The following is a 15,475-nucleotide window of genomic DNA, read 5'->3' on the forward strand; positions in this document are numbered from 1 at the left end:
TGCACGCACAATGCATTATGAATTTCTATATTGATGGAAATAAATGCATTTAATTTCGCTGATTTTTAAAAATGCATCACAAGTGATCTGCCCCTAGCAACGAACTCAATAGCGAGAATCATGCCAAACGTCGGCGGCCCTAGATGCAGTACGAAACGTCTGCTATTTAATGTTTTGTTATCGATACTCCGATATAAGGTTCCTGTCTGGGGTGCTGCGCTGAAAACCAAGCGGAGCTGTGAAAAGTTGAACAGGATCTTTTTTTGGTTCAGTGTATTCTTAGCGATTTGTTGTTTACATCAATCGCTCCAACTGTTTTTAATTTTTGAGAAGATTTGTGAAGTTTTTATCGTTGTTTATCGTATTAATCGAATGAGAATTTTGTTTTTACCGTTGTTATTGTGCAGTTTCAAAGTGTCTCCTATTTGTTTTAGTGTTGCAAAAAAAACCAGCGAAGAACGCAATCAAGTGAACTTCTGTGACTTAACCACCAAAACTTTCCATCGAACGCAGCGTCATATATATTTCATTGTTCGTATTCTCAGATCGGCACGCATTATGGCAAGAGCATACGATCACTGCACGAAAATCGTCAAATCGGATGACGACTTTATCGAATGTATGGGTTTTTGCAAAAATGTCTACATATGCAATGTGTAAAACAACTTAACAAGCCGTTTTTGAAAAAAAACTTGCGGAAAAACCATATTTATTTTGGAGGTGCAATGAATGTCAATGAGTGTCAAGCTGATGAAGTTTGCTCGCTTTCGCGACACCGTTTCTTCGCTTGGATGTGTTATCGCTGCTATCGCTGGCAAAACGGATGACGTCTGTGCTGAACTAAAGACGAGTTATCCAAAAATAACCAGCAAATTTCGCGTCTCGCTAGGAAAGTTTCAACAGCTACTCCAGTCCGGCCAAACTCCGGTACCTCTCGACCACCTCAGAAACGTTGTCGCGAGGATGGCCCTGATCCGAGCAATATTCTTGTTGGTTGTCGAAAGCTAGTCGGTAATAGCAACATTGTTACGGTTCCCCCTCCCGCACCATTGCTCTGGCTATATCTTTCCCGCTTACATCTCAGCGTTATCAACGAGCCTGTCGAACAAATGTCCAAAGAAGGACCAAATTGTAACGAGGAGATAAAGATTATTCCGCTTGTTAAAAAAGGCATATATGTCCATACTTTGAGCTTCATATTCTTCAAAGTTGGAGTTCACCCAAAGTACCGTGATGCAGTTCTTAACCCTGACACATGGCTGCAAGGTATACTGTTCAGGGAATTGGAAGATAGCCGTATCCAGAACATTTGGAGCCCGTCGACTGATTTTCTTCTGCCTTCAGAAGAAGCATGTCCTTCTCTAGTGTAACTCGGCCCATCAATGATCCTGCAGAGGACTCCGCAACGATTGGCAATGCCACTATACAAAGTTACACCGCCATTGCGAAGGAATGTCGATGCTGATCGCATACTGGGACTCATCGCAGTTGGTACTATAGAAGCCCTCGATCCCCCCGCTACAGTCGAGCCCTTTCAAACAGCGTTAAGCAGTCATCCCGGTCCGGTATGTGTGGGTGGAGAAGGGGTCTTCTAAGCCGCCTTTCTCGGCAAGTATTATACAAATTCTCGAAACATAAGAAACTTGCATTACGAAACCACTACCTTCAACTCAACCACGAATACAAACAGCAAAGCAGACGCGCCCTTTTAAATACCAACGAAACGTTGAGCGTCAAGTGAAATCTAAGCCCAAATCGTTCTGGAAGTATGTGAATGAGCAGCGAAAAGAGTCGAGTTACCATCTTGTATGTCGTTTAATGGAGTTTTAGGTTCCGACACTAAGGAAATTTGCCAACTGCTCCACGATAATTTTTTAAGCGTTTTTCCGACTTCCACTACAACAAGTCGCTGCCACCCCCAATTCAACTCCTTCTCTAGGACGAACCACTTCGGCGAATCTTCCCAGTTAAGCTCAGCCGGAAATGAACTGGAATTCTGGCTGGTTCCAGTTCGTGCACCGGCTCCAGTGACACAACCGATTCTAGTTAGAATCGGTTGTGTTACTGGAGCCGGTGCACGAGCTGGAACCAGCCAGAATTCCAGTTCATTTCCGGCTGAACTTTACTGGGTTCGTGCTATCACCCACTGAGACGTCCAAAAAATTGTTTCAAAACCGTTCAACACGGGTCCAACGATGGACGTTTGTTGAACGGTTATTTGGACGTTGTACAAATTGGTCCAACGAACGTCCTTCATTGGACGATTTTGAAACCAACCGTTCTTAGAGGGCACTCACTCCCAGTTAAGCTCAGCCGGAATTGAACTGGAATTCTGGCTGGTTCCAGTTCGTACACGGGCTCCAGTGACACAACCGATTCTAACTAGAATCGGTTGTGTCACTGGAGCCGGAATACGAACTGGAACCAGCCAGAATTCCGGTTCATTTCCGGCTGAGCTTAACAGGGCTACTGCCCGGTCAGCGTGGCAAGCAGAAAGTTAGCAAAAGTTGAGCAAAGCGAAATTGATGCTGGCAGAGTTTCTGCGAACCTTTTGCGCGATTTGTGCGAAAATTCTGGCAACGAATTCGCTCAAATGCAACAACCGTTTCTGACAGAAGCGGTTCAACCAACCGATGCTGCTCACTTTTATCCAGAATCGAGCCAGAAATGTACGGCCAAAATCTCTGCACGCTTCCTGCCACATCTTTGTCAGATGTTTTGCTCGATTCGTGCTAAATTCTAGCAGGTAGGAATTGCCAAGATCTTTGCACAGTTTATGTCCGAGTTCAGCCAAGGTTTAGCTCGGTTCCTATCAAAATTTGCCAGAAAACGCGAGCGAAACCGAGTTCGCCCTAGCTCAACTAACCCGACAGGATACGCGCAGAAATCTGACAGGGCTGCCAAACCAAGACTTACAGAAATCTAGCAGAGCGGTCTCTGCCAGAAAATTTGCTCACTGGGTGGAACATTTCCGTCCTGCTGAAAAGTAGCGCACATGCTTCCAGTTCATAAAAACCCACTGAGACGTCCAAAAAATTGTTTCAAAATCGTTCAACACGGGTCCAACGATGGACGTTTGTTGAACGGTTATTTGGACGTTGTCCAAATTGGCCCAACGAACGTCCTTCATTGGACAATTTTGAAACCAACCGTTCTTAGAGGGAAAGGAAACAAATCGAACATTGACAATTACCGGGGAATATCGTGTTTAAGTGCCGTATCAAAACTATGACATGACCAACACGGTTTTATGCCTAAACGATCGACAACGTCCAACCTGCTCTCATTCACAACATATGTAATCATATGGGGGATAGACCACTAGTGAAAAATTATGCCAAAGCTGAGGGGTAACCAACCAACACATGAGTCGTACTTAGTTGCGTTTCGGCTCCGCCTCATCAGAAACCGACACTAACTTATTGTCGGAATAGATTAGCGCCGGCTTGACGCAAATCCCTTACAACTAAAACACACTATGTGTTTCAATCGAACGACTGATCAAATGTGATGTCCCGAAAATGACATTATATATCATTTTTAACATATTCCCTAATCCTATAATCAACTAAGGCTGTCTGCCGATTCTAATGCAGAAACGCCAATGATGTGACCATCAAGAATACGTCAGATAACCTTAATTGAGTTCGACGTGAAAACTGCCGTATAGAAGTTTGAGAACAGCTTGAAGCAACATCTGATGTAGCTCCAAATGTATGTGATATCGAAGACTAACTTGGATAGTTCCATCGAGTCAAGTTTGCATACCTTACATAACGAGACTCACTGTTATGCATTCACCCACACAATAAGGTTGCATTTTACAACAAAAATCAGCGATCAGTTGCGCACCTAATACTATAAACATTATTCACGTGTTGGGGGGGGAAGGGGAGGAGTTGCTTCTCTAATCTTCCGGTCATCACATCGCATGCATTGGTATTCTTAATATGTATAACAAACATGAAGATGTGACACAAGGTGCCAAGAGCGCACTAAAATCCTGTCAATCCTATTTTTCATTGGATTGTCTGCTCTAAATATATCACCAGGGGACCATTCATAAATGATGTTGGATATTGACAATAGGGGAAGAGCGTCACGTAACGAGATAAAAACTAAAAATGAATTTTAGACGTATCAGCGGATCAGGGATAAAAAAAACGTACAACATTGTTTATGAATGGCTCCCAAACAAAGAATATTCCATAACGAATATCACGTAACATCGGTGACAGAGCATTGGGATCAAGGCCAAGTCCCCCCTGGGTCGTGCAAAACTGAAAAGCAACATCAATTTGGGCACAGATAGCAGACGTCCATTTATTTTCATTTTGTTTTGTTTTGTCTTTTCATTTGTCTCTCCTGCTACGATGTGTGCGGGAGAACCGGACGGCCAAGGAAACGGAAAGCCAGTGGGCCAAACAGATCAGGAACAGGAGGGAGGACTGCGAACAGGGAAACCGACAACAGAGGAGAAATCGTTTATTTATTTATTATAGCTACGATACTAATCACAATTGTTTTGCTTTTCTTGTTTCGTTTCAGCAAACCAAAATCTATACGGACTAGCACATACGAACAGTTAGGCTTTGTAGGTTCTCATCTTGAGAAATGACAATGACACTGTACGAAATTTGCCAATATGACGTTGACCCCAAGGCGATGGTAGGATTATTTTCCATAGGGTGACAGACTAGATGACACGACGTTACACGCTCTGAACTTGCGCCAAATAGTTTGTATGTATGTATGAAATTCGCGGACATCACGGCTGACTGCGATCTCTAATTTACTTAACAGTCGATTGATCCGCTTCTGACCTAGGGGACCCATGAGGAGATCAGGAAGAAAATAGAAGCGAAATCAATGCGAAGTTTTAATTGCATCACTGCCGACTTAGCACGCGTTGTTAGGAGCAGGATACATTGGACCAGACAAAACAGAGAACTTGACGTTACATTAAGCTGCAGTCCCATCTTCCCGATAAAAAAAGAAAAAAACTAATCACAATTATTTTGCTTTTCTTGTCTCGTTTCAGCAAACCAAAATCTCTTTACTATCTCTTCATTTTCTGTCTCCAACTATCCTCTATGTAATGTGTCTGAAACTTGTGGGACTGGTTAACAGCCGGCGCCTGCTTGTGGAAGAAACTGGTGTGCTATATGGACTAGCACATACGAACAGTTAGGCTTTGTAGGTCCTCATCTTGACAGAGTCTAGATGGGCGGATGAACGTCTGCCAGGGTGTGGGCTGAGAAATGACAATGACAATGACAAAATCAGCGATCAGTAGCGCACCTAATACTATAAACATTATTCAGGTGTTATAAAGCTCAAACAAATCTTTGCACATAACTACTAGAGTGCTTATATTTTTCAAAGTTTGTGTGCTTTCACCTGTCCTTACATCTAGTGATTTCGAATGCGTATTGTTTTTGAAAATCGGGAAACAGAAATTGGATGCGTCAATCTATCCTTTGTCACAGATATCCCACGATGCACCGCATAGTGCAAATTTCGCCTTATTTTCCTCGCACATGCACTACCAGATTCCTTTCCTAATCTTCGGTTATTTCTTAGCTTTGGTCGTATACGTTATAAATAATCGATCTAGCATCTCATCAAGTAGAATGGATGCATCTGTGTAGCTCTAAATCCCGGTTTCGTGTGTATGCTTTACCACAAACATCACACTTGTGGGGCTTAGCTAACTGCTCGCCAGTATGAATGCGCATATGAACATTATAATGAGCCTTTTGGGTGAAAGTTTTGCTACACGTATCGCATTTAAAAGGCCGTTCTCCTGAATGGGTACGCGTATGGATGACGAGATCAACTTCCCGGACGAACCGTCGTTCGCATGTAGTACATTTATGTGGTCTATCGCCAGTATGGGTTCGCCGATGGTACACGACGGCAATGCCAGAGAAAAATTTCTTACCGCATATGTCGCATTCGTGCGACTTCTCATCTGTATGAATTCGCTTGTGAGCATTAAGACTACTGCCATTGATAAATGTTTTGCCACAGATGTCACATGACAGTCGCCGGTCTCCGGTATGGCTACGTTTGTGTAAAACTAACTGTCCATTGAACTTGTATCTTCTGCCACATATCTCGCACTCGAAATTTTTAGGAGATTCACCACTAGCATGGGTGCGTTTGTGAGCCGTAAGTTGGTAATTTCGGGTGTATGTTTTGCCGCATATATCACATTTGAAAGGTCTCTCCCCTGTATGAAGCCGTGTGTGAGCGATCAGTTCACTTCCTTTGATAAAATCTCGATCACAGGTGGCACATTTGTAGGGCCGCTCGCCAGTATGCGTTCGCCGGTGGTATACAAGGTCAGTGTTGGAAAAGAATCTTTTTTCACATAAGTCACAGGACAACCGCAAATCTCCCGCATGCCTTCGCTTGTGGCTAACTAGGGTAAATTTCTTCGGGAATCCTTTGCCACATATATCACATATGAAAGGACGCTCGCCTATAAATTTATGAATATTCAGGTTATTGTCTTGCTAGACATCACCTCGACAAATAAACGCTCACCTGTTTGGGTGTATGTACTGGCAATCAAACCGTTCTCTGTAACTAGTGCGGGATTCAACAGATTTAGTTCGGGGCAATTAGATTTTGATAACTTATCAACTTGATTTTGCAGCTTCTGCTCTGAGGTAATTTCATCATCTCGATCAACACTATCATCTTTCATTGTATGTGGAAAAAGAGGGGAAAGCTTCAAATATTAATGTTTCAAGTTTTATTTTTATTAAAATATTGGAGTTGCGTTGATAAAAATAAAACCGATGAAAATCTAAAAACATAAACAAAATTAAACACTCACACACGCTTATTCAAAATTACTCAAAATTTGAATTCCAATCAGAGATGCCAGATTTGAAGATTTGTCTTCATATTGAAGATATTTGAAATGTTGTGAAGCCGTTTTTCCCCAGTAAAGTTCAGCCGGAAATGAACTGGAATTCTGGCTGGTTCCAGCTCGCATGCCGGCTCCAGTGACACAACCGATTCTAACTAGAATCGGTTGTGTCACTGGAGCCGGAATACGATTTGGATCCAGCTAGAATTCCGGTTCATTTCCGGCTGAGCTTAACTGGGTCATTATGAAGACAATTTTTGTGGATGTCTGACTGATTTCCAGTAGAATTCTGGTACAAAATCAATAACTGATTCAGAATCCTGGCCGTGGAAGACAAATGAAGACAATTTTTATGAAAAGTGAAAGCATTTGATAATTACACCTGGTATCCCTGATTCTAATACTGCCTAGTGAGCAAATTTTCTGGCAGAGACCGCTCTGCTAGATTTCTGTAAGTCTTGGTTTGGCAGCCCTGTCAGATTTCTGCGCGTATCCTGTCGGGTTAGGGTGCTTACAGAGTGGCCGCGAGAAGCTGAGCAGGGGCTGGCACTGACATTGAAATGCGAGAAACCTGCTTGCAGTATATCAAATGGAACCTGTCAGAGTAAAAGCAGGCAGTCGGCGCCGATCCGCTCAGCTTTCACTCTGACATCATCCCTTTGGTTTGCAGCAAGCAGGTTTCTCGCATCTCGCATTCTAATGTCAGCATCAGCGCCAGCTCAGCTTCTCGCCGCCACTCTGTAAGCACCCTTAGTTGAGCTAGGGCGAACTCGGTTTCGCTCGCGTCTTCTGGCAAATTTTGACAGGAACCGAGCAAAACCCTGGCATAACTCGGACATAAACTGTGCAAAGATCCTGGCAATTCTTACCTGGTAGAATTTAGCACGAATCGAGCAAAACATCTGACAAAGATGTGGCAGGAAGCGTACAGAGATCGTGGCCGTACATTCCTGGCTGGATTCTGGATAAAAGTGAGCAGTATCGGTTGGTTTAACCGCTTCTGTCAGAAACGGTTGTTGCATTTGAGCGAATTCGTTGCCAGAATTCTCGCACAAATCGCGCAAAATGCTCGCAGAAACTCTGCCAGCATCATTTTCGCTTTGATCAACTTTTGCAAACTTTCTGCTTGCCACGCTGACCGGGTGAATTTCACATATTTACTCCACTGAAGAAATTAAACACGTTACCAGTTAAGTTGAGCCGGAAAATGAACCAGAATGCTGATTGGTTGAAATTCGCATTCCAGCTTCGGTGATACTAGTTAGAATCGGTTGTGTCACTGGAACCGGAATGCTATCTAGAACCAGCCAGAATACCGGCTTATTTCCGACAGAACATAGCTGGGTTAAAGCTTCCTGCTTGAACGCGCCTGGCAGAATTCCTGCTAGATAGCTGCCCAATCACCAAACTTTCTAGCAGAGCCCAGTCACTGTGGCAAGCAGAAAGTTAGCAAAAGTTGAGCAAAGCAAAATTGATGCTGGCAGAGTTTCTGCGAGCATTTTGCGCGATTTGTGCGAGAATTCTGGCAACGAATACGCTCAAATGCATCAACCGCTTCTGACAGAAGCGGTTAAACTAACCGATGCTGCTCACTTTTAGCCAGAATCCATCCAGGAATGTACGGTCAAGATTTCTGTACGCTTCCTGCCACATCTTTGTCAGAAGTTTTGCTCGACTCGAGCTAAAATTCTGACTTGCCAGGATCTTTGCACGGTTTATTTCCAAGTTATGTCAGGGTTTTGCTCTGTTCCTGTCAAAAGTTGCTAGAAAACGCGAGCGAAACCGAGTTCGCCCTTGTCAACTAACCCGACAGGATGCGCGTAGAAATCTGACAGGGCTGCCAAACCTAGACTTACAGAAATCTAGTAGAGCAATCTCTGCCAGAAAATTTAATGACTGGGAGATCGTTCTGCTAGATTTCTGAACGTCTTTCCCGGTCAAAACACTCGGAATTTGATTCGGAATCCTGAATGGAGTCTGAAACCGATTGAGTCGGGATCGGTTGTTGCATTTGATTTGGAATCCATAATGAATCCATTCAGAAATCCGAACCGGTTCCGGAATGAGTTTAACTGGGTTGTTTAGCAACCCTGTCAGATTTTTGCGCGCATCCCATCCCGCCCTCTAAGAACGGTTGGTTTCAAAATCGTCCAATGAAGGACGTTCGTTGGACCAATTTGGACAACGTCCAAATAACCGTTCAACAAACGTCCATCGTTGGACCCGTGTTGAACGATTTTGAAACAATTTTTTGGACGTCTCAGTGGGCGCTTGGAAGAAAAACGGGCAGCCAGCAAAAATCCGTCAGGATTCCGGCAGCTGTCAAAATTATCAAAATGGCGCTGCCAGAATTCAGCTATACTCCTTCCAGTTATGGCAGGCAGATTCGCCTCACCGGTTCGGTTTTGTTTATCGTTGTTTCATTTTCGCCATATTTAAATTTTTCCAAGAAGGATAGTTTTGGCAGATGAAAAAATAGGAAGAAACAAAGATTTTGGTTTCAAACAAGGTAAGTAATATGGATTTCATGTCTCCAGACATGTTTTTATTATAAATTTACATAAAATTAAAAAAAATTAAGAAAAAATACAAGCAAAACCTGAAGCGATCCAAAACCGGTCCTGCCGGTGCGTGCCTGGCAGAAATCCGGCAGAAAAAACCGTTAATAACCGTAAGGCGAAAAATTCTGCCAGAAACGGTTGTTGCATTTGAGCCGGCCGGCTGGGCAGCGCTCTGCCAGCCAGACCCCCAGAAATTCTGCCAGAGTTTTTATTTCGCTGCCGGCTATCTGGGGGAAATCCTGCCAGGCACGTCCGAGCGGGATTGCGTGTGCTGAACTTGTTGCATTTGAGCGAATTATCTGCCAGAATTCTCGAACATATCGCGCAAAATGCTGGCAGAATCAATTTTGCCTTGGTCAACTTCTGCTAACTTTCTGCTAGGGCACGGTTACCCGCTCGGACGTGCCTGGCAGGATTTCCCCCAGATAGCCGGCAGCGAAATAAAAACTCTGGCAGAATTTCTGGGGGTCTGGCTGGCAGAGCGCTGCCCAGCCGGCCGGCTCAAATGCAACAACCGTTTCTGGCAGAATTTTTCGCCTTACGGTTATTAACGGTTTTTTCTGCCGGATTTCTGCCAGGCACGCACCGGCAGGACCGGTTTTGGATCGCTTCAGGTTTTGCTTGTATTTTTTCTTAATTTTTTTTTTAATTTTATGTAAATTTATAATAAAAACATGTCTGGAGACATGAAATCCATATTACTTACCTTGTTTGAAACCAAAATCTTTGTTTCTTCCTATTTTTTCATCTGCCAAAACTATCCTTCTTGGAAAAATTTAAATATGGCGAAAATGAAACAACGATAAACAAAACCGAACCGGTGAGGCTAATCTGCCTGCCATAACTGGAAGGAGTATAGCTGAATTCTGGCAGCGCCATTTTGATAATTTTGACAGCTGCCGGAATCCTGACGGATTTTTGCTGGCTGCCCGTTTTTCTTCTAAGCGGGTAAAGACGCTGAGTTACTGAATAAACCCAGTCACCGTGGCAAGCTGAAAGTTAGCGAAATTTGAGCGAAGCGAAATTGACTTTGGCAGAGTTTCTGTTAGTATTTTGCGCGATTTGTGCGAGAATTCTGGCAAAGAATTCGATCGAATGCAACAACCGTTTTTGCCAGAAGCGGTTAAACTAACCGATGCTGCTCACTTTTAGCAAGAATCCAGCCAATGTACGGCCAGGATTTCTGTACGCTTCCTGCCACAACTTTGTCAGATGTTTTGCTCGATTCGTGCTAAAATTCTACCAGGTAGGAATTGCCAGGATCTTTGCACGGTTTATTTCCAAGTTATGTCAGGGTTTTGGCACAGAGAACAGACATTAGAGTGTGACACGGTTATATGAAAAAAAAAATTAAATTTCGCTCCGAGTAACTTTTTGGGTCCCATTTAGCTCCCAGAACAAATCTGCAAATTTTTAGTTCAATCGGTGAAACTATATTTTTGCGCCCACGGTAGTTGGGATATCCAAATCAGGCGCGCTACTGTCGTCTTGTTTTTGTGGCTGCCCTCTAAGAACGGTTGGTTTCAAAATCGTCTAATGAAGGACGATCGTTGGATCAATTTGGACAACGTACAAATAACCGTTCAACGAACGTCCATCGTTGGACCCGTGTTGGACGATTTTGAAACAATTTTTTGGACGTCTGAGTGGGAAACTAGTTCGGAACCGGTTCGGACTTCCAGCATGAATTCCAGCTCAAATGCATCAACCGATAGAGTCGGAATCGGTTGTTTTCTTTGAGCAAGATTCCATACTGACTCCATTACCCTCTAAGAACGGTTGGTTTCAAAATCGTCCAATGAAGGACGTTCGTTGGACCAATTTGGACAACGTCCAAATAACCGTTCAACGAACGTCCATCGTTGGACCCGTGTTGAACGATTTTGAAACAATTTTTTGGACGTCTCAGTGGGTAGGATTTCGAACCGGTTCCGGAATGGATTTGACGGATAGTTGGGATACGTTGGTGTGGCGGCGCTAGTGTTTATCGTATATTAATTCAAATGTTTACACACGTTTTTTTAAATATTTTTGTTCGATCATGGATGCCTATTCTAATTAGAATCGGTTGTGTCACTCCCAGTTAAACCCATTCCGGAATCGGTTCGGATTTCTGAATGGAGTCAGTATGGATTCCAATTCAAATGCAACAACCGTTCAGAATCGGTTGTTGCATTTGAGTTGGAATCCACACTAACTTTATTCATGATTTCGAATCAAATTCCGAATTGTTTGACCGGGCTGCAGCCGGAATACGAGCTAGAACCAGCCAGAATTCCGGTTCATTTCCGGCTGAGCTTAACTGGGGGGATTCAGCGTCGTTAGTTTTGTTTATGTGCCCATTTGAAATGCTCTCGTCGAAAATGTCATCGACGGATGTTTACGTTTGTAATTTGTGAATAATAATTATAATAATTGTGAATAATAATAAATTATTTATTTTATTGAACACGATAATGACGATAATCTGCTAGTAGGTACAGGTACAACTTTACATCAGGCCAAGAAAGTTATTTTGATAGTAATAAATGCATAAGGTATGTTCAGCTAATAACATTTTTTTTTCGTTGACCTGAAAAACAATACCAGGCTCGTTAAAACTAAAAGAATTACGAATATCTAAGTATTTCACAGGCATTTAACATTTAGAAATTATTTTAGTCATCATGGAATTAGCAATGGTAACAATTCTAGAACAGCAGATTGCAAAGATTGACTATCCAGCACCGGAATCCTCTGACCTGAAAAGCATCGATGATGTCTGTCATAGCGAAGCACCACAACAGACTCCAAGAGATAACCAGCCTTCGTCGGAATCCATCCACTTCGAGACGGCAAACGATGTCCCCGACAATAAAGAAGCATCCAAATGTCCTATCTGTGAAAAATTGTTCTCCGAACCACGTTTGATGGCACGCCATATGATCATCCACAATGGTGAACGACGCCACAAATGTGAAACCTGCGCGCGACAATTTTTACGAAAGAATGATCTCACCGCTCATGTACGCACTCATACCGGAGAGAAACCTTTTGTGTGCGATATATGTGGCAAAGGATATACCAGAAACGGTCATCTGACTTCGCACAAACGTCTACACACCGAGAACACGTTCAAATGTGATGTGTGTGGAAAAATCTTTGTTGACCATTTTCGATTGGTCATCCACAAAAACATTCATAGCGGAGAGCGACCCCACACATGTGACGTATGTGGCAAAACGTACTTTGACCCGAATCAGCTTGTGCTGCACAAACGCAAACATAACAGCGAGCGACCATACAAGTGTGATATTTGTGGCAAAGGATACCTCGTAAACAACCATCTCGTGAAGCACAAGCTTATTCATACAGGCGAGCGCCCGCTGGCGTGTGACATATGTGGTAAAGGATTCCGGGACGGCAGTTCTCTCAATGTTCACAAACGTATTCACACGGACGCAAAACCCCACGAATGTGACATCTGTGGTATGAAGTTCTTTGCCAGCATGCACTTGATGTACCACCGACGAACCCATACCGGCGAACGGCCACACAAATGCGATCTTTGTGGCAAAGCATTTATCAGAAGCACAATTCTGGAGATACACATGCGAACGCATACCGGTGATCGGCGCTATCAGTGTGACATATGTGGGTCGAAGTTCGGGGAGGGAGGACAGCTGAAACGACACCAGCGCATTCATACCGGCGAGCGGCCGTATAAGTGCGATATCTGCGAACGAGACTTTCCATATCGGGAGAGCTTTGTGAAGCATCGTAAAAGTCACACAATAAAACGTGAAGGCGTGGTTTGATGTCTTCAGCGGTGTATAGTATACAAGTTTGAGTTTTACTTCATGTTAGATAGATGAAGAGAGAAAATATGAAATATTAGCAGGGCACGTAGTTCTGTTCCGATGGACACACGGGGCAAATGTGTGGGTAACATTGGTTAGGAACTTCGTAATTGAATGGATGTGCGTTACCCCCGTTTTGGACCTCGTTCAATTATTCATATTTTGCATTGTCTTGTGACGATGATTTTTGCGGGTTGTTCACTGACTTCATCACGTTTGACTACTAATTATCTAATAAATGTTGCTTAGGGAATAGTAAGCAGGAATTCACACCAATTCGACTCATATTGAAGCTTCAACAGCATCGGAGCAATCCTTTCACTTATTGATATGGTAATAAAATTAGAATCGGATGTAAAGGGTAGCAGCTGACAAAATTTAAAATAAATGTTTGACTTGTCTGATCAGCTGTGCACAGGTGATTATCGATTTGTTAATTGAGGCTAGGAAGCAGAATGGCTGTAGTGAAATTTTACGATCATTGACCAAGGTGTGTAATTGATTTTACGATGTCTTGATCTATGCAATACTAACATCGTTGCATCTGCTGTTCTTCAGACAATCTGTGAAAAGCTGATCAACAGTAGTAAACAAATGTCATGCCGGTCGAGCTGAGGCTCAGAAAGTAACGCTATGTAACACAGCGTTTTACTGCATGCTGAAGCTAAATTCGATGGTGAGCAAATGTGGGTGCTTTTGTGACGTCATCCATACACCTTTTGGACACAACCACCAACGCATCATAAATTCTTCGGCGTCTGAGAAACACCTTAGCTCTGGCTAGACGACTAATGTTATTTCATTCAGTTCAGTTCATTAAACAGTGCTTATTGTAGAACATCGTTAACACGCATGCGGAATTGATTGAGGACGAATCGAAGGTATTTAATAGTCGAGGTATGTCTACTACTGCTTGATTTAAATGACTACCAGTGCAATACTATGCTTTTATCAGCGGAACCATAAATTTTGTTTACGTGCTGCAGAATCTTAGTTTACAATGATCTAATCATAGTTGGAACCTGTATACATTTTTCGTAACCTGTCAACCCAACCGTACATTCACGTTCTGCTGAAAATCAACTATGCCTTAGGCTGGTTAGCTTCCAAGCATCTATGTTTGGTCTTGTTACATGTCATGGAATCAAAATGTGTGACCGGTCTTGAGACTGGTTATGCGAATAACTTACCTGTCGCATGTAATGCGGTAGGGGAGCTGTGGGTAAGACGGACACAAGATTATTTTAAGCATAAAACTTCATTTGTATTGTATGTTTACCCTATCATTATAAGTATCCATGAATTATGAAATACTCAGTAGGCTTTGGAGAGTGACAAACGTGTACAATTTAAGCGAGCATTGATAATCGGTAGTGCAGCTTCGTGCGGGTTTAATTTTCAAGTTTCCGATTTTAAGGTTTATCGAGGAAAAAATCAACTTTTTCACGGATTTTTTCTCCTCTTTTTCGATAAAGTAACTCTTAAGTGACATCTTCATGGAAAACAACAGGCAATTTGATTCATGCGTGAATAAGTGCAAACGTTTAAAAAATATGTGTATTGATGGGGCAAGACGGACAGTCTTGATTAATTCTATTGATTCATCTTTATATGAATGACTCGCGTACACTGATAAAATTCGCTATATTGAATCTATTGATTTCACACAACGGCCAAGCACCGATGTTTCGAATGTGATTCGTGAACTGGATAAAGGAAATGTGATCATGGACAAACAGCATTACGATCGTCGCGTTCTCGACATTATTAGTTCTGATACGTACGAAGAATGCAAATATAAAACTGTAAGCCGAAAGACCCGCTCAACGTAATGACAGAGGAGGGAAACATTGTCCGTCAAAAAGTCGCCCGTTTGAAGGAAGAAGAAAAATTTTCGAACGAAGATTCCACGTCCCAAACCCGAAAGTTCCTTCACTATACTGCCTGCCAAAAATTTATAAAAACCCAGTGTCTATGCGACCAATCCTTGGATCAATCTCATCCAACAGTTGCGCGCCCACCGAGAAGATGGCTGCTTGACTGGTGAAATGAAAAAGTACCCCGTTACCCATGGAAAAAGTTTAAAAAACAGCGTAGACCTGGTGGAGCAACTGAAAATTTTTGAGGCTAGACGAGGGGAAGTTCTGGTATCGTTCGATGTGACTGCTTTAGTGGTCGCAATGGTACCAAAA

At 42.9% G+C, this 15,475-nt stretch overlaps 2 protein-coding genes across 4 annotated transcripts; one reads left to right on the forward strand and one right to left on the reverse strand.

Moving 5' to 3' along the window:
• Nucleotides 1-4,479: 4,479 nt before the first annotated feature.
• Nucleotides 4,480-6,837, reverse strand: LOC131685471 (zinc finger protein 239-like). Its single transcript, XM_058969197.1, has 2 exons — nt 6,553-6,837; nt 4,480-6,487 (listed from the first exon to the last, which is right to left on the reverse strand). Exons 1-2 carry the CDS (start codon nt 6,713-6,715, stop codon nt 5,625-5,627), a joined length of 1,026 nt encoding a protein of 341 aa, XP_058825180.1. The 5' UTR covers nt 6,716-6,837; the 3' UTR covers nt 4,480-5,624.
• A 4,955-nt stretch (nt 6,838-11,792) lies between these two features.
• Nucleotides 11,793-13,267, forward strand: LOC131685472 (zinc finger protein 239-like). 3 transcript variants are annotated; one of them, XM_058969199.1, is made up of 3 exons: nt 11,793-11,861; nt 11,919-11,981; nt 12,106-13,267. In XM_058969199.1, exon 3 carries the CDS (start codon nt 12,111-12,113, stop codon nt 13,239-13,241), a length of 1,131 nt encoding a protein of 376 aa, XP_058825182.1. In that variant the 5' UTR covers nt 11,793-11,861; nt 11,919-11,981; nt 12,106-12,110; the 3' UTR covers nt 13,242-13,267. The 3 variants fall into 3 exon arrangements, with proteins under 3 accessions (XP_058825182.1, XP_058825181.1, XP_058825183.1); XM_058969200.1 differs by having other exon boundaries at nt 11,808-11,832; XM_058969198.1 differs by having other exon boundaries at nt 11,803-11,981.
• Nucleotides 13,268-15,475: the final 2,208 nt, after the last annotated feature.

This window comes from Topomyia yanbarensis, chromosome 2 (genome assembly GCF_030247195.1).
Source record: "Topomyia yanbarensis strain Yona2022 chromosome 2, ASM3024719v1, whole genome shotgun sequence".
Classification (NCBI taxonomy): Eukaryota; Metazoa; Arthropoda; class Insecta; order Diptera; family Culicidae; genus Topomyia; species Topomyia yanbarensis.